This window comes from Macaca nemestrina, chromosome 4 (genome assembly GCF_043159975.1).
Source record: "Macaca nemestrina isolate mMacNem1 chromosome 4, mMacNem.hap1, whole genome shotgun sequence".
Classification (NCBI taxonomy): domain Eukaryota; kingdom Metazoa; phylum Chordata; class Mammalia; order Primates; family Cercopithecidae; genus Macaca; species Macaca nemestrina.
The window spans coordinates 60,950,383-60,969,093 of NC_092128.1; the positions used below are offsets into that span (position 1 = coordinate 60,950,383).

The window sequence follows — 18,711 nt, forward strand, 5'->3', positions numbered from 1 at the left end:
TTAATGTAAAATGTGATTCTCACTATTTATTCATGCAGTTTGTTTTTTTATAGAGTGATTAAATGTGAAATAATACATACAGAAATAGTAAAACAGTTGCATAACTTATGTCCCTTATCAAATAGCAGAAAGTGAAATGTTTTGAGGGTCACCAAGAGACTTTGCTCCAAATCCACAAATAGAAGGGTGACTGAGCCCCTTAGTTCCCATATTCATAATTTAAGAAGAATAATTACATAGTCTGTAGGTTGACTATCAGAGTGTTCCAAGATAAGCAGCAAAAATTTCCATTGTCCCCCAGTAGGTCTAAGGGATCTTTTATTGTTGTTTCACACAGGGGTAAATACATACATTGTATCTCATCATGCATCTGTCCTGTATGCTTGGCCAGACCAGATAAAAATGGGCATGCTTTCTTTTTAATATGTTTTGCCACAGCCTCTCCAATTTCTGGCATACCATACAGGTATTATTTTCATCGTCATCAACTCATTACATCAATGCTTCTTTACTAGTTCTTTCTTAGAAACAATTTGAGGTAAGAGATGCAGATTTGTTATAATTCTCCCACTGCATTTAAAGGTATATAATCTAATAGATATATTTTTGTCCCTCTTACAAAAATAATATAAATCAATATTGGATGTCTAGGGGATTCATTTTTATTTAAAAAGCATGCATAAATTAATCAAATTTGAAAAATATAGCAATACTAGTATAATGGAGCAAACACGTTCTCTGGAAATAGACATATCTGGGCTAAAATTATTACTTTCACTTAATTTGAGCAAGTTAATTTTTTTGTTTGGAACAATGTTGCCTAGTTTGTAGAGTTTCTATGGGGAAGAAAATACCTTATGGAAGTTTATAGCATTCAGTAGGCAAACAATTTGTGACCATTATTACCACTACTATTATTTTGCAATTTAAGTCTTCATATTAGGAGAAGACAAAGAACAAGAAAACCTTAGTTGATGGGTTAGAGACATCAGGTGATCATTGAAATATCACAGTGAGCTCCACTTCCTAGGATGATAAGGCAGGGTGGATATTAAAGCATAGTTGACAGCAAGTAATATATATCTCTAATCTCTACAGGCATTTTGGATAGAGTCTAGTGAATATTAGACTCAGGCTAGCAGATAGTGCTGGTGGCTTCCTTGGGTACTCTGGCTTCAAAAAAATATCCATATCATATACAAACATTGCTAATTTCTCTTAAACTTTCTTCCTATTCACCATAAATTTTTCTGCCTTTCTATGTCTACTAAAGAATAAAATAGGTCCAATAATGTGCTGGTAAACCAACTTTTAAAAGGTAAAACAAAACCAAAAACATGGTATGCATTTGCCAATTTTTGTGATATAAATATTCCCACCATTACCTATTTCAGGCTACCAAATGCTTAGCAACAAGACTACAAAATTTCTGCATGCTTAACAATGGGCTGTCTCAGCTGGGATAAGCCAGCTCCAGCATATGACTGTTTCAAACTATCAGCTGAAAACAAAGTTCCAAGAGTATTTGGTTGTAAATTATCTTATGAGGTGTATGTAGTAAGGGTTTGGTCTTTGACGAGTCAAATCAGCCTTGGAAAAGTAATGTGCCTGTGCAATGAGCACAATAGAAGAAAAAACACATGAGATTACAAAGATATAAGTCTCCGGTGTGTCTAAGCAGCCATAATATCCCCAGGATTCATCTTTAATGTCCAAATTAAGTGAAAAGCACTGAAAAATTCCAGTTTTGTCACTCTATGCAGCTCTTAAATTTTTTTTAGTTCTTCACTGATTGTTTAAAACATTTTCATTACTGATTTGCATCATGAAATATGAATGGTTGAAATGATGAAAATATTGGACAGAGTTATTTATAGACCTTCTCCTTCCTAGTCTTCTGTTTATACACTGTTTATGTTGAAATCAGATTAAATAACATAGTTATAAATTTTGATGATTTAAATCTACCTTTCTTTCATTTTGTCAAAGTAGACATTAGCTCTGGAATTTTTATTATGGGCTCAATTTGCTACATGCAGATAGTTTCAGAAATTTTGATTCATAATTCCTTGGGGATCAGATTTGCAGGAAATGGTGTCTAGCCAGTTACCTCATTGTCTCTTTAGCCAATCTGGACTCAAATTGGAAGGGTTTAATTCAGTTCATGAAACATGGCTTAATGTCTTCTCTACCTGCCCTGAGAGAGACCTCTGAATAATCAGGTATGGGTTCAAAGACTAAGGTGAATCAGAAGACAATATACAACAATTTTGTTTATTTTATTTAATTTAGGGTTGGGTTTATTTATCATTACCTTATTTAACTAAGTTATTCTACACTTAAGATAAAAGGATTTCTTTCTATTCTCCTTCCTAAGTTTCAAGGTATTATTTTACTCATTCTAATGTCTATAAGTGCACACCAAATATTGATATATTTAAGGAATATATTATGTAAAATTTCCCTGTAGCTATGTTAGTGACTTCCACTGTATACTAATAGAAACATATTTTGCTCATGAAAACTTTTTTTTTTACAAATTAAAAAGCACAGATAAACTCTTGTTTTTAGTATTTTGTAACCTGGATTCCATGGATGGGTTTTACAGGCTCTAAAACTGAATATAAAATTGTGTACACACATGTATATATGTATGTGTTATTCTGGAGAGAGGAGCCATAAGATTTCATCAGATTCTAACATGGTTCATGAACCTCCCCTCCTCCCAATTATGAACTATCACATACCTTTCTGATAACGTATGGCATTGGTCTTTGATTTATCAAGTACCATATTTGGCACTGTAAAAGATGCAAAGATCTTTATTGAATGCTTTCAGTAGATTACAGTTTATGGGATGTTCTAATTTTTTTCTAAAGAACATAGAATGAAGTTTTCCTTTAAAAATCTGCATTTATAATGAATTTCATGCTGAAAGGGTCTCCTATAATATTTGTAATGTAATTGAATTTGTTCTTAATTACTTTGAACTTTTTATCATTAGGCCTTTTTGTTCCTCTAAAATTCATAGACATTGTTAGCAATCTGGCTTTAAGAATGTTCTATTTCTGAAATAGACTTTTATAGTTACATTTTAGAAGCAGATAAAATTCTGGCATTATATTCTAACCACTTAGAAATGTTTTTAAGTTTTCATATCTCATCCAATATTCTAAATAGAAAGATCTGCTTTGTATTAATAATAATAAAATATATAGTCTATAATAATAATGGCTAGGTCCTAAGAGAAATTCTCTTTCCCATGATATATCATAATATATATATTCTAATGCACAAACTTTAAATACAATAGATGGTGAATTCTACTAATTATGTATATTTTAGATGTAGCGGTTCATCTTCACATAAAGTACTATTGCCTTGGTTTAGAGCCTAATTCTTTCATCTGGATTATTAAAAGAAGCTTCTAGCTGGTTTTGTGAGTACTTTATCTGCATCCACCAATCTTCCTTTCATATTTTCGCATCCTTAGTCTAAAATCATTCATACTTAGAAATATCTGATACCGTCACCCTCTCTGGTATGTTTCTTTAGATCCTCTATGATTGGAAGACAAAGTCCATCTTCCTTAGGATGTTGTACAGGTATCTTCAAATTTACGCTGTAATAATCCTCCACTTTCTGAACATGAATGTTTATTACTTAAAGCAGTTATAGTTTTATATTCCACCATTTATAGTAAAAAGGATTTCTCTGACTTTCTTAACTTTGTTCACCAATACCTGGCACAAGGTTTGACCATACAGTTGGGAAATAGACAGATAGTTGGCAATACAGGTGACCTTTATAACATACTGATATGGTTTGGCGGTGTCCCCACCCAAATCTCAACTTCATATGTTTTGTATCTCCCAGAAGTCCCACATATTGTGGGGAGGACCCAGGGGGTGCTAACTGAATCTAGGGGTCCCGTCTTTCCCGTACTATTCCCCTGATAGTGAATAAGTCTCACGAAATCTGATGGGTTTATCAGGGGTTTCCACTTTTGCTTCTTCCTTGTTTTCTCTTGCCACTGCCATGTAAGAAGTGGCCATGACTCTGAGTCCTCTCCAGTCATGTGGAACTGTAGGTCCAACTAAAACCCTTTTTCTTCCCAGTCTAGGGTATGTCTTTATACCCTAGCAGCATGGAAACGGACTAATAGAGTAAATTGGTACCACTAGAGTAGGGCATTGCTGATAAATACCCGAAAATGTGGAAGCGACTTTCGAAGTGGGTAATAGGGCAGAGGTTGGAACAGTTTGGAGGGCTCAGAAGAAAACAGGTAAATGAGGGAAGGTTTGGAACTTCATAGAGACTTGGTGAATGGCTTTGCCCAAAATGCTGATAGTGATATGGACAATAAGGTCCAGGCTGAGGTGGTCTCAGATGGAGATGAGGAACTTGTTGGTAAATGGAGTAAAGGTGACTCTTGTTATGTGTTAGCAAAGAGACTGGCGTCATTTTGCCCCTGCCCTAACGATTTGTGGAACTTTGAACTTGAGAAAGATGATTTAGGGTATAAGGTGGAAGAAATTTCTAAGCAGAAACGCATCCAAGGGGTGACTTAGGTACTGTTAAAGGCATTCAGTTTTATAAGGGAAGCAGAGCATAAAAGTTTGGAAAATTTGCAGCCTGACTATGCCATGGAAAAGAAAATCCCATTTTCTGGGGAGAGATTCAAGCTGGCTACAGAAATTTGCATAAGTAGCAAGGAGCCTAATGTTAACCTCCAAGACCAAGGGGGAAAAAAGCTCCAGGCCTTGTTGGAGACGTTCACGGCAGCCCCTCCCATCACAGGCCAGGAGGCCCAGGAAGAAAACGTGGTTTTGTGGGCTGTGCCCAGGGATCCTGTGCTGTGTGCAGCCTAGGGATCCGGTGCCCTGTGTCCCAGCTGCTGCAGCCGTGGCGGAAAGGGGTCAATATAGAGCTCGGACTGTGGCTTCCGTGGGTGGAAGCCCCAAGCCTTGGCAGCTTTCACCTGTTGTTGAGCCTGCAGGTACACAGAAGTCAAAAATTGAGATTTGAGAGCCTCTGCCTAGATTTCAGAAAATGTATGGAAATGCCTGGATGCCTAGGCAAAAGTTTGCTGCAGTGGCAGGGCCCTCACGGAGAACCTCTGCTAAGGCAGTGCAGAAGGAAAATGTGGAGTCAGAGCCCCCACACAGAGTCTCTGCTGGGGCACTGCCTAGTGGAGCTGTGAGAAGAGGGCCACCATCCTCCAGACCCCAGAATGTTAGATCCACAGACAACTTGCACTGTGCACCTGGAAAAGGCACAGACACTCAATACCAGCCCGTGAAAACAGCCAGGATGGAGGCTGTACCCAGCAAAATCACAGGGGTGGAGCTGCCAAAGACCATGAGAACCCACCTCTTGGATCAGTGTGACTTGGACGTGAGACCTGGAGTCAAAAGAGATCATTTTGGAGCTTTAAAATTTGACTGCCCCAAGGCCGGGCGCAGTGGCTCACGCCTGTAATCCCAGTACTTTGGGAGGCCGAGGCAGGCGGATCATGAGGTCAGGAGATTGAGACCACTCTGGCTAACACGGTGAAACCCCGTCTCTACTAAAAATACAAACAATTAGCGGGGCGTGCTGGTGGGCGCCTGTAGTCCAAGCTACTCGGGAGGCTGAGGCAGGAGAATGGCATGAACCCAGGAGGCGGAGCTTGCAGTGAGCTGAGATCGCGTCACTGCACTCCAGCCTGGGTGACAGACGAGACTCTGTCCCCCCTCCAAAAAAAAAAATTGACTGCCCCACTGGATTTCGGACTTGGATGGGCCTTGTAACCCCTTTGTTTTGGCCAATTTCTCCCATGTGGAATGGCTGTATTTACCCAGTACCTATACCCCCATTATATCTAGGAAGTAACTAGCTTGCTTTTGATTTTACAGGCTCATAGGCTGAAAGGGACTTGCTTTGTCTCAGATGAGACTTTGGACTATGGAATTTTGGGTTAATGCTGAAATGAGCTAAGACTTTAGGGGACAGTTGGGAAGGCATGATTGGTTTTGAAATGTGAAAAGATGAGATTTGGTGGGTCCAGGGGCAGAATTATATGGTTTGGCTCTGTTGCCACCCAAATCTCAACTTGAATTGTATCTCCCAGAATTCCCACTTGTTGTGGGAGGAGCCCAGGGGGAGATAATTGAATCATGGGGCCTGGTCTTTCCTGTGCTATTCTTGTGATAGTGAATAATTCTCACGATATCTGATGGGTTTATCAGGGGCTTCCGCTTTTGCTGCCCACACGTAAGAAGTGCCTTTCACCTCCTGCCATGATTCTGAGACCTCCACAGCCACGCGGAACTGTAAGTCCAAATAAACCTCTTTTTCTTCCCAGTCTGCGGTATGTCTTTATCAGCAGCATGAAAACAGACTAATACACGTACCCAAATATAAATAATGGCTAGTCAGTGCTGCATTTAACAAATGTTTAGAAATATTAGTTTTTTAAAGGCTATTATAAAATATACAGGTGTGTTTGTATATTTACTCACTCTCAAGCAAATGTAAGTGACAACCTATCTGCATATCATTTTTCCTTCTTACACAATGAATTAGTTGAAACACAGAATTTCGAAGGTTACTTCTGGTTTGGTTACACGTTTTGCACATATGTCTCCCTGCAGAGATGTGTGTATTACATTAGTACACATATAAATATAAAAGCTGATACTGGTTATGGAGAAAAGATGGGCCATTTGCTACAGTCTGTGGCAATAAATTCATAAGTCACAGGTTGGTAATCATTTGAGGACAGTATTAATTGGTTTGCCTCTTTTAGCAAGCCTAATGTAGATTACCAAAGGAAGTACATAGATTAGAATACCCCTTAGCTCAACTACAAATTTTAAAATCCTTTCCCACCTTGCTGCAAAATTTGTCTATTATGTTTTATTACAATGTCTTCTGCTTTGCTAGATTTTGCTTTACTAATTGGGAAACTGAATGGTGGAAAACCATGTGTTAACATAAATTAGGAGCTTTTTTTTCTTCGATGATACAGGCTAAATATGATCTCTCCCAAAGAAGCAAGATTTTAGCAGAGAAAATTGACTCAGAATTAAAGAGGTGAGTTTCATGTTGAGCCAGAAATGAAAAACAACACTTTTTAACTGTTTGAAATTCTACCATAATACCTTGCAATATCACTGACAATATAACTTAGTCTTAGGCAATATTTACCTGACTTATCAAACAATTTTAATATATATTTGTGGAATATGAAAGAAAGTTCTATTGTCATATGCCATGGAGTGGGGAGAGGGACTCAGAAGCAATTTGCTGATGACCAGGAGAATATTCATGATTTAAATAATAAATTATAGAGTTTAACTATATAAAATATATGACTAAAAGCTCTAAAGCAGATAACAAAGTTTTAATGAAGCGCTAAATAAGTGAGAGTATTTTATCTGTGAGGGTAATTTGAGGAGCACTTTGCCATGTTAAATACTAATAGTTTAGCAAAATTCATGGGCATCTCAGATTATTTTCCTTTCCATTATTTTACAGCTACTTTATATGATACTTAACACATACACAAAAGTATAAAAATATTACAATAATCCACCAGGTACCCATCATACAATACCAATAATTGTCAATGTATACTGTTTTATTTAATCTTTTTTCTTTCTTACTTCTCTCCATCCCAACTTATTTTAATCCAAAAGTTAGACATCCTATCCTTTCATCTATAAGAAGTTCTTAATTCTAAAGTATTCAATTTTCTCAATTTTTTTCTTATTCTAGTTTTGTTTTATTTATGAAATCTTTCCCTATTACAAAGTTAATAAGGTAGTCTCTTAAATTCTTTCTAAAGTATAGTTATTTTATTTATTATTGCCATTTTATGTCTATAATGCATTTAGACTTGATTTATAGGGGATTGTTTCTACTCCGTCTATATGCATATCAGTTGCCCAGTATAATTTCTTGAAACTGTCATCCTTTTACTATTGCCTTGTAGTTTTATTTTGATAAACATCATATGACCACATGAACATTTACAAAACTGGATCATATATCAGACTGTAAAGCAATTCCCCATCTATTTCAGTTGACTGAAGTCAAGAAGGTTATAATCTCTGATCCTAAATAATTATACTACAAATTGAAACAGATAACTAGAAAATTCTCCATATCTTTAGAAGTTAAGGGAATAGAGAATATTTTGGAATGAATGAATAAAAATACTATGAGATCCAGTTAAAGACAAATTGAAAGCTTATATATTTGATCCTAAATGTATTTTTTGCTGGGTATAGAATTCTAGGTGGAGTTATTTTCTTTTGGTTACTCGAACATTTCAATTTTTCTAGCTTCCATTATTTTTATCATAAAGCCAGCTGTCTTGTGAACACTCATTTGAAGGAAATCTTTCTTTTTTTTCACAACTGATTTTAATATTTCTTGTTATATTTGGATTTTATGTAGATTTTCCATGTTCTGTTTAAGTATAAATTTCTTTTCATTTTTTCCTCTAGGGAATCATGAGACTTCTTCAATTTACTATCTTTAATCAATTTTGAAAATATTTAGACACTGCTTCTTTTCCTTTCCCTGTCTCATCTCTCAAGTTAAAATAAACCAGCTCTTCTCTTTCTCATTTTTATGTCCTTCCTCTCCCTTAGTAATTTCCATCATTTTTGTCTTTCCATATCTCATTCTAGATAGTTTCTTCTGACATATCTTCAGTTCTTAATTGTCTCTTTGGCTGTTTCTAACCAGCCATTAAATCCATCTGTCAAGTTGTAATTCGTTATTGTATTTCAATTTCTAGATATATTTGAACTATTTTAACATATTCTATTACCTTTATAGTCTCCAACACCCTAACCAAATTTCATACTTGGTTTACATTTCATGAACTTAATAATAATTGAGTTTATGTTTGATAATCCATTACTTATAGCTACTGTGTTTCTGCTTTTTGTGGTTCTGTTGCTTCTCAGTTGGTTATAGTATCTTATCTTCTCATGTGCCTGGTTATATTTAATCATGTGGTGTGTCAGTTGGATTGAAAAATGATTAGACTAATTGGAAGGCTAGACTACTGTTACTGTGTCACAGGGAAAATTTTAATTTGCTTCTTTGAGACACTTGGTAGAATGACCAGTCCTATACCACCCCAATCAATTTTTTTCCCTGTGGATCAAGAATATTCAAATTTATATTATAGTGATTTTGTATAACTAATGCAAAACTTCTTGACTCTTAAGCAATGGGAAGACTTTTCTGTAACTTCTTAAATAAATGTGTTATGGACAAAATGTTTGTGTTCCCTCAAAATTAACATGTTGAAATCCTTACCCCTCAATATGATGGTATCAGGAGGTGGGGCATTTTTGAGGTGAATAGGTCACGAGGGTGGGGCCCTCATGAATGACATTAGAGTCCTTATAAAAAAGACCCCAGAGAGTTGTCTATCCCTCTTTCCACTGTATGGGAACATAGTGAGAAGACAGCCATCTATGAACTAGAAAAAGCACTAAATGTGCTGATACCTTAACATTGGACTTCCCAGCTTCCAGAACCATGAGAAATATGTGTCTGTTGTTTATACCACCCAGTCTATGGCATTTTTTAAAAGCAGCTTGAACTGACTCAGCCAAAGTGTATATCTTGTTTTCCCGTCAGACTGCATATTTTTCAAAAAAACAAGCTTGTTAAATATTTTATGAGCTCAATATGGTGTTATTTACATTAAAAACCTTTATAAGTTCTAATTTAAATAGAGCAAAGTACACTGTGATGAGACTCAACAGAATTACTAAGACTTCTAAACTAAATCTTGAAAGGGCCCATAAAAATGATTACCATTGATGTGTTTACTTTGTTTCAAAAGTAGTGTTTAACGGCCTCAATAATTTCTCCTTACATTGATGAGGAGAATCCAAATGTATTAAAATAACTGTTTTATTGATGTCTTTCATTGCCAAAACACAAGGTTAACTCCTGTGAGAGTTTCCAGGCACTTTCTATGTTTATGACTAATTCACATGACTTTAGAATTATATTTCATCACTAAGTACTTACTGTAGTTGTAGTTGTTTTTGTGGAAGAAATTGGCTGTGTTGTGGTCCAGGGAAGGACATGAATTATGACTGTTGTAGTGGCTGACAGCTGACTAGGCTTATTCCCACCTAATTCATCAGTGACTTCAATAAGTAGCTGGAAAGTCACAGGGCTCTGAACCCCTTGAAATACATCATACTGGAAATTCTGTGTGATGGCCAGAGAAGGAGGATCACCACCTAGTCTCCGAAGTGTGAATTGATTATTTGTATTTCCTGAGAATGATTAGGTAATAAAAAGGAAATAAAATTACATTATGTATTGTGATTTATATTGTCTTACATTTTTATTTTAAAATATGTTTCATAATATATTTCCAATGGTTACAAAATATCTCATATGAGTATCTTGTAAAACAGCAGAGAAATAACATTTTTGAAATTATACGTCTTACCTCCTACAATTGTATAGTTCAGATGTTCCTGTGGAGAATCTTTGTCTGAACAGCGGAGCTGAATGAAAGGACTCTTAACAGTGGAATAAATTTGAGTTTCCAAATGTGGTGGATTGCATACAGGAGGCTCATCATTTATATTCTATAAAACATAAATATATTCTATTTCAGGTTATGTCTTAACAATCTTGATGTATTTCATAAATTATTTGCCTAATTTTTAGATGCATTATTTTCAGCTTTATAACTGCTCATTATTGCTCATCATTTACCATTCATCCTGAATAATCTATTTTAGTGTTTCATCACAGATACTTTCTAGTCTGGGGTTACTGAGAAGTAAATTCTACATCTTATTTTTAATTTTATGAATGAGGAATTAATTTTTATTTAATAGATGTCTATTTCCTATGTAATAAGGCTAGGACGGATAATCATGACATTCATGAGATTATTGAATTTTAAAGTTAGATTGGAAATTCAATGGTATAGACATTATTCATCTTTTAATTATTATAGACAATATTAATAATTTCCCTTTATTCCAGAAGATATATGACATCAAGTCTCTTAAACAATACCTCAGGAGCACTCACCACCTAAAAGGGAGCATATTTCACTATTAGACAATCTTGTTTGTTAGAAACATTCACTTTTAATGATTTCAGGTACTTTTTTTTTGCGTGTAAACTCAGGATAGATTCTGTTGTAAAGAAATTCACAATCTAGTAGATCATGTGACTTGTTTCAAACATGCTGATGATTTCAGCAATTAGATTGACAGGGGAATTATATTATCTTTGGGAATGTTTAAATTATTTGACTCTAGATTATAGAGTCAAAGAGCCTAAGCTTTGACTTTGATACAAACTGTCTGATAAGCTACTTGCCACCATCTTTCTTCCTCCCTGTAACGGATATTCTAGTCTATTAAAGTAACGGTTTCATTGATATCTGTCATTGCCAAAACATATGGATAACTCCGTGAGTGTTCCCAAGCATTTTTATGCTTACAACTAATTCAGACTATCTAGAATTATGGTTCATTCCTAAATTCTTACTGTAGTTATGGATCCTGAAGAATATACACAGTCTCAGAGTTATTTTCAAAGTAATACTCAAGGAAGACACTACTAATGTTTCAGAATGAAACGTAAAAGCAATCCAATTTATGCCCTTGATTTAAGAAAATGAAGTGCCTACTTCAACTTATACTTTCCTTATTTTCCTTAGTAATACTTGAGCATCTTCCTCGTCTTTGAGCAGTTAGTTTCTTAGAAGCCCACCTGAGAGTGCAGAGCAAATTCCACTATATTTTTCTCTCCACTGCAGATGCAGCTTGGTTTGCTGGATTGTCTGCTGGAGGCCATAAAGGACACTTGCTAATATTTAAACTCAATTTCACTATTGAAGTACTGATTCCTTTAAAATTAAGGCATTGTTAACCATATTTCCCAGGAAATGACACATCGTTAGTCTCCCTCTCTCCTTCCAAGTATAGCTTAAAAAAGGGAAAGATAGCATGTGTTCATTCACAATATTTTTCACAGCTGCTGTAGTAATAGTACATAATAATAAAACAACTAATATTTATTGAATATCTACCTACATTAACACATACACCACACAATAACCCCGTGTAAAATATACTGTAATAGAAAGTGAAAACAGGCAAAATAAAATGTTCAAGCTCACATATAAATAAACTGAGAGAACCTGAACTCAAAACACATAACTCCACGGTCCAAATTTTAACTGGTGTGCCATACTGCCTCTCTACTTAATATTGCTTTCTATTTCACCATTATCAGAGTTTAAACTATTACCAAATGTCCTGCTTCTGTTATGTGCTCTCAGAAAAAGTCTCTTTTATATCTTAAAAGATATTCTGAATTGTGTCAATTCATTGAAAGAGGGGCATATCTCAGTCTTTTAAATGATAGATCAGTTTCCATGCTCTCAAAGCTGTTTCACATCTAACAAACTATGGTTTTTCTGTTTTATAATTTATGTTTAATTTTTTTTTTTTTTTGAGACAGAGTCTTACTCTGCCATCCAGGCTGGAGTGCAGTGGTGTGACCACGGCTTACTGCAATCTGGACCTCCTGGGCTCAAGTTGTTCTCCCACCTCAGCCTCCCAAGCAGCTGGCAGCATGCTGTATACCCAATCAATTAAAAAAGCTAAAATTTGTAGAGATGAGGTCTATATTGCCGAGGCTAGTCTTGAACTCCTAGGCTCAAGTGATCCACCTCCCTTGGTCTTCCAAAGTCCTGGGATTACAGGCATGAGTCGCCATGCCAGGCCGTAAGCGTACATTTTAAATAAAATTCTAAACACTTTCCCCTTGCTGATCAAATATTTCTTAAATCAACCGGCCATACTTATAACATTTTAAACGGAAATGTTGGTTATAAAACACTTTCAAATCAAACACAGGTATCTAGGTTTGTCTATGAAAAGAAAAATTATTGCTCAGTATTTAAACTTTCATTTCTTCCTATTTGTTTCTTTCCATTTTATAAGAAAGGAAAAATATGTACATATATATTTCAAGAAAACGCCTGTATAAAACCAGATGTAGAAAAGTTATTGAGCGCACAAACAGAAAAACATTGCAGAAATCAATGATCAACAGCTATAAGAAGATGGAGGTGGAAGTTATTGTTAAAATATATTTGTTTATTATATGATCTTATATTCTGATTTTCCCTGGAGTAAAATAAAAATTTCAGAAACACTGTTTTCCTTTGAGTTAGAGAAAATTTCCTATTAATATGAACACACACTGAAATCCACTCCACTACTTAAATAACTCTCATGTCCTATAATACTGTTATTTAATTTTATATTATCCTTAAGATGCCCCTCCCCGTTAAGAAAATGATATTTCTTCCATGTAAGGAATGCTTAGTAACCTTTTCTGGAGTAAGCTGAGAGTTCTTCAGGGAACTTTTTTTTTTTTTTTTTTGATCTACTGATGTGATCTACACAGCTCTTTTGCTTTGCAGAGTGTGTGTGTGCTAAGTTATAGAGTTTTATGCTATAGATACGTTCGTACAAACTACAGATACATTTCACATACATACACACACACACATCTATACATTTCACATACATACACACACACACATCTATCTAATGGCTGAGATCCTATCATTACAGAATAATCAGGCTGTTTTAAATCCTCAAAACTGGACATTGGCAGAGTTCCTCACCTCTACAACTTTGCATGATGTGTCTCTTCACAGAAAATTCATTTTACCACTTATTTGCCCACTGGACTTACTCATTCCTTTACCTTTTCCTCTCTCCTCAAGTATTCATTTGTGAAATAAAGCAGATATACTGTATTAGTAAATACTACTGATTGGAATATGCAGCAGGTCTTCCATAAACAATATATAAGACAATATATTATTTCAATTTCAATCGTCTCACTAAAAAGTCATCGAATAGCACTTATGACCTCTAATGGCTTTATTATAGAGGTTCTAGCATAGTACCATCACTGTAAGCATAGTGTCAATTTATAAAGAAGCAATGAGAATTGTTTAAGAACAAGCACTTTATGGTTATAAGAACAAGAATTATTAAATGGGAAGAGCATGAGTTAGTTAATTGAATTGAAATTATCCATGGATTTTCTTATGAAGCTTGTTACCTTTAAAACTGAATCCATATCAATACTATGCAGACATAAAAAAGAATGAGTTAATGTCCTTTGCAGAAACATCGTTGTAGCTGGAAGCCATCATTCTCAGCAAACTAACACAGGAAGAGAAAACCAAACACTGCACGTTCTCACTCATAAGTGGAAGTTGAACAGTGAGAACACATGGACACAGGGAGGGCAACATCACATACCCGGGCCTGTTGGGGGTTGGGGAGCTATGGGAGCGAGAGCATTAAGACACATACCTAATGCATGCAGGGCTTAAAACCTAGATGACGAGTTGATAGGTGCAGCAAACCACCGTGGCACATGTATACCTATGTAACGAACCTGCATGTTCTGCACATGTATCCCAGACCTTAAAGTAAATTTTTTAAAAAAAGGGAATCCATATCTTTAATGAGGAATTAACAAGCCTAAATAGAGTAAAAACATTATTAAAAAGGATAAAGTATAAGGACAATATCCTTAGTGAGTATAATAATATTCATTATCCAGAAATTGTCAAAAGACTTCCAAAAATATTTATATGATTATTTATGGCTTTTATTTATTGGTGGCTTCCAAGTTCATCTCTTGACCTAATTTTCTAGAGCTGTAATTTTGCAACAATCTTTTTGCCATCTCCTCTATATTTTTGGACTCTGAGAACATGTTGGAAGGAAGAATTATTCCTTTTCCAATATCATTATGACTAGCCTTTAAGCTAGTTCTTAACATTAAGCACTAGGAGACTGCCAATCTTGAATCCTCAGTTCCCATTTCTGAGGTGCTGTTTCTATGACATGGGTTTTAATATATTATTCCAGTGTTGCTTGCCAGAATTAATCTTGGAAAAAGACCGTGATTTCTCTAACTGAATCTCCAGTTACAACACAATATAGCACATCCATGTTTCTAAATGTTCCCAATTAAAATATTAGAACTATTGGTCTATGTAAAATTGTTCGATACAAAATCTATGAGAGAGAGAGAAACTAAAGTTTTTTTTAGGTATTTACAACCTTTAAATAATTGGAATTATTAAACTTCTGGAATGCTCATACTCTATAATTTTGTTACATATATTTATTAAGTAAATTTCAATAACTAAAACAAATAGCCAATTTATCTGGGACTTTTTTTAAACCTGTTCCCAATTAAAGAGAAATAAATTAAGTTGGAATTATCTTTAATAAGAAAAAGACATTTTAATTTCTGTATTGTTATATACTTAGATAATATATTATAAATTTTTAAATATAAATAAATCAAAGCTATCTATATTTTCTGTATCTCAATATAGAAATTATAATTTTAACATTATTTCTTATTATTTTCTTCTTGTATTCTGGAGATAGGATAGACCTTTTAACTGTAAAATTTGTGTCAATTATTAGAATACAAATAAGAAACTTCTGGACAATTTGGACAGCTAAGAGCCATTTCCTTAATATAAATTTCAGTTAAATGAATTATTTTACATGAACACTGAGTAAAGTTGAGCCAATTTTTAAATAATAACATACCAAGTGAAAATGGACACTATATACTCTTTCCTATTACCTAAAGGAGAGAAGTAGTCATAAAATTATGAAGCTGAGAACTCACTCTACAAGAGGAAATTAAGAGCCTGAGTACCTGTAAATAAGGCATTCTTTTGCAGAAATGTTTAGAGAAAGTGTGAAATTTTTGTATCTCTTTTAACATGATAGCTAATTATTTGTACGAATATTAATGCCTATTGGGAATTCATGGACAAACAGGTTTATATATTACCCTTAGTGTTTTAAAATTTTGGTTCTCATAGATTAATAGACTAAATGGTGATAATTTTGGCAAAACTCTTTGAATGTAATATTCTTTTTTTATATCACATACAAGTTGGTGACAAGTTCTTGAAGTTTTTATTTTGGTCTCTACCTATATATTTACCAACCATAAAAAACAAAATGGAATTCTAAATTTCCCAAATCAGGTAAAATTAGTAAATTTTTCAGTTCATAAAATAATCAACTCTATTAAAGAATCCCATTGTATTTCATGTTATTTTTAATTATATTTGACACAAAATCTCTCAAAAACAAACCCATCTTCAAAAGTGAAGAATACTTATTATATATTATAAAGATTACAAACACCATCACTTTTAAATTTATACATTACTAATTTTACATAAAATGATTCTTTACATTCTTATTAACATAAACTAGTTTGCTTATATTCTTGTTGAAATTAGTACTTAACCTGGGCAACTTCTATTATTTAAAGTGATACAATGTTTTAGTTTTAACTAGAACTTTAATAATCAACATTAGTGTATACCATAGTGGTTAAACTCAAGGAGCTTGTTTCTATTTGATAAGATAGAACTGGAAACATGAAACAAAAACGATGTGCTAACCCCAATGTTACTGTTAAAGTTCAGAAGACACAGTGATAACAGTTAAGAAACAGTTTATGGAAGACTAACAGGAAGGAACATTCAGAAATTTACTATAATCTCATATAAATATTTTTGGCTTGTTTACGTTTTGAATAATCAGATAAAATTCTCTAAATTTAGGATTTTATTATACATATTTAAGAATAAATGTAATGTAGTTATTAATTAATGTAAACTCAAATTATTTTATTGACTTTGAAAGTTAGAAGAAATTTAGAGATTATCTAGATTAGAAGTCATCAACTGGTCTGTACAACAAAATTTGAGGGGCTTTTAAAAACGTAGGTACTCAAATCTTTTCTAACTATTCATGTCTTCTTCCCTACTAAATTTATATATATGGAATTAAAGCCTCATCATTTCCAAACACAGTTCAAGTAAATGTGTTTAACACTGAAAGACGTTTCTTTTTCTATTAGCATTTATGCTCTTGCACCTATAGATGTCTCTCTCTATCTTTTGGTACGTATATATGCATATATATGTATTTATATACATATCTATGTATATATATTGTACCTGTTATATTTAGATATATATTTGTATGTCTATATTTATATGTTTATTTATACTTATACAAATATATATTTGCACATATATAATTGTATATATTTATAATTGTGTGTGTGTTTGTGGTTATAGATACATATGCACATGGGGGGATACTTGGGGATACCAGAGAATAAAATACTAATTATAAAAACCTAATTATATATTTTTAAGACATGGACAGAAGAGTGAGGGAGATGTCTTTGTGTAAAGGCAAGTTAAGTGCTTTTTCTTGTTTCAAAACAAATGGAGAACAATATAGTACATTTATTATTCCTATAAATGAGAATAGCTATGATCTCTGGTGAAGAGCATAAGCTGTGACTTGGAAAGGAAGGAGATCCCAGAAGGCATTTCTGGTACAGTGGTGCACAATCAATCAAACCAAAGAATTCCCAAGTTCCTAAACTGGACAATAGTAGCTTGATTGTTTTTGTTCGTAAATGTAACATGCTCTCTGCTAAATAAAAAAATCCTATTTAAATATAATTGCAGTATTACATATGTAAGTAATTGTACATATAATCCATAATATAAAACTACTGTACATTAATAATGTGTTTGTACACTTTTTAAATATTGTTCTAGAAATTGTGGAAAAACAATACCATATGGCAATATGCCTGACTCCAAAAAGTGAACATTCTAGTTGTGAGATAAAACATTTATATATTAAATCTTTAAAAAATTCCGTATGCTAAATCAATCACCTGAGTGTTTTTAGAGCACAGAAAGAGACAGCAGTTAGAAAATAATTCTTACAGGAAGTAGGGGAGAAATACAGTACAGAAATTCATCTTCAGCCAGAAACAAATTACCATTTATTATTCTTTGCTTTTTTGCCATTATAAATGGCCAAATGAGAAATCCTCAAATCCTTTCAATAATTATGTTTCTATTTTAATTTTACTAAATAAATATATGTCCAATTGTTGGTTAATGTAAGATCCAATTTATTTCACATAATTTGAGAATAAGAATTAAGTTAGAGATTTTCTAGTCTACTGTTTTTGAATTGTCTGTTCTGGAATTTTCTTACATTCTTAAAAATTAAAAATACCAGCTTTCCAAGGATTCTAATTTTATAGGCCTATGATGGGTTCCAACAATTTGTTTTGAGCAAGCTACTCATCTGATTGTGATGTGCAGGATGTGTAAGGTCACTGTTTCAATGAATTGTCCAATAAATACTAGAAAATATGGTTGAGGATTTGATGGAAATTTCTAAGTCTTTGCAGTAGAGTTCAAGATGCAAAATGATAGTTATGGATTCCTAAATTGCTCCAATTCCCCAATTAGATTTTTGTTCAAGTATTTCTATTTGTTATATGAATTTTGTATTTGCCTTTTGTAAAGTGACAGATTTTTCACTCTAAACTATATTTTGTGAGTGCTTTATGGCTTTATTTTTTCTAACACTAGTATGATGGATAATGTATGATACATAATATGATACAAGTCATGATTCAACTTTGCAGACTAATAATCTAAATCAACAAGAGCTATATTAGCACTACTATTCATATGATAAGTTTCATTTAGTTTACATGAAATTTCAGTAGAGGTCTAAAGTCAACAATTTA

General features: G+C 33.7%; 2 protein-coding genes across 2 annotated transcripts in view; both read right to left on the reverse strand.

Moving 5' to 3' along the window:
• LOC105475393 (cadherin-related family member 4-like) overlaps positions 1-11,850 on the reverse strand; it is a 33,856-nt gene extending 22,006 nt beyond the window's left edge. Inside the window, exons 1-3 of the mRNA XM_071094129.1 lie at positions 11,767-11,850; positions 10,481-10,622; positions 10,048-10,301 (exon numbers count right to left, since the gene is read on the reverse strand). Coding sequence (XP_070950230.1) covers positions 10,048-10,301; positions 10,481-10,622; positions 11,767-11,850 — 480 coding nt within the window. The remainder of the gene's footprint in view (positions 1-10,047; positions 10,302-10,480; positions 10,623-11,766) is intronic.
• Positions 10,597-18,711, reverse strand: part of LOC139362528 (cadherin-related family member 4-like) — a 45,849-nt gene continuing 37,734 nt past the window's right edge. The window contains exon 5 of the mRNA XM_071094085.1: positions 10,597-10,622. The gene's annotated coding sequence lies outside the window, so the exon portion shown is untranslated. The remainder of the gene's footprint in view (positions 10,623-18,711) is intronic.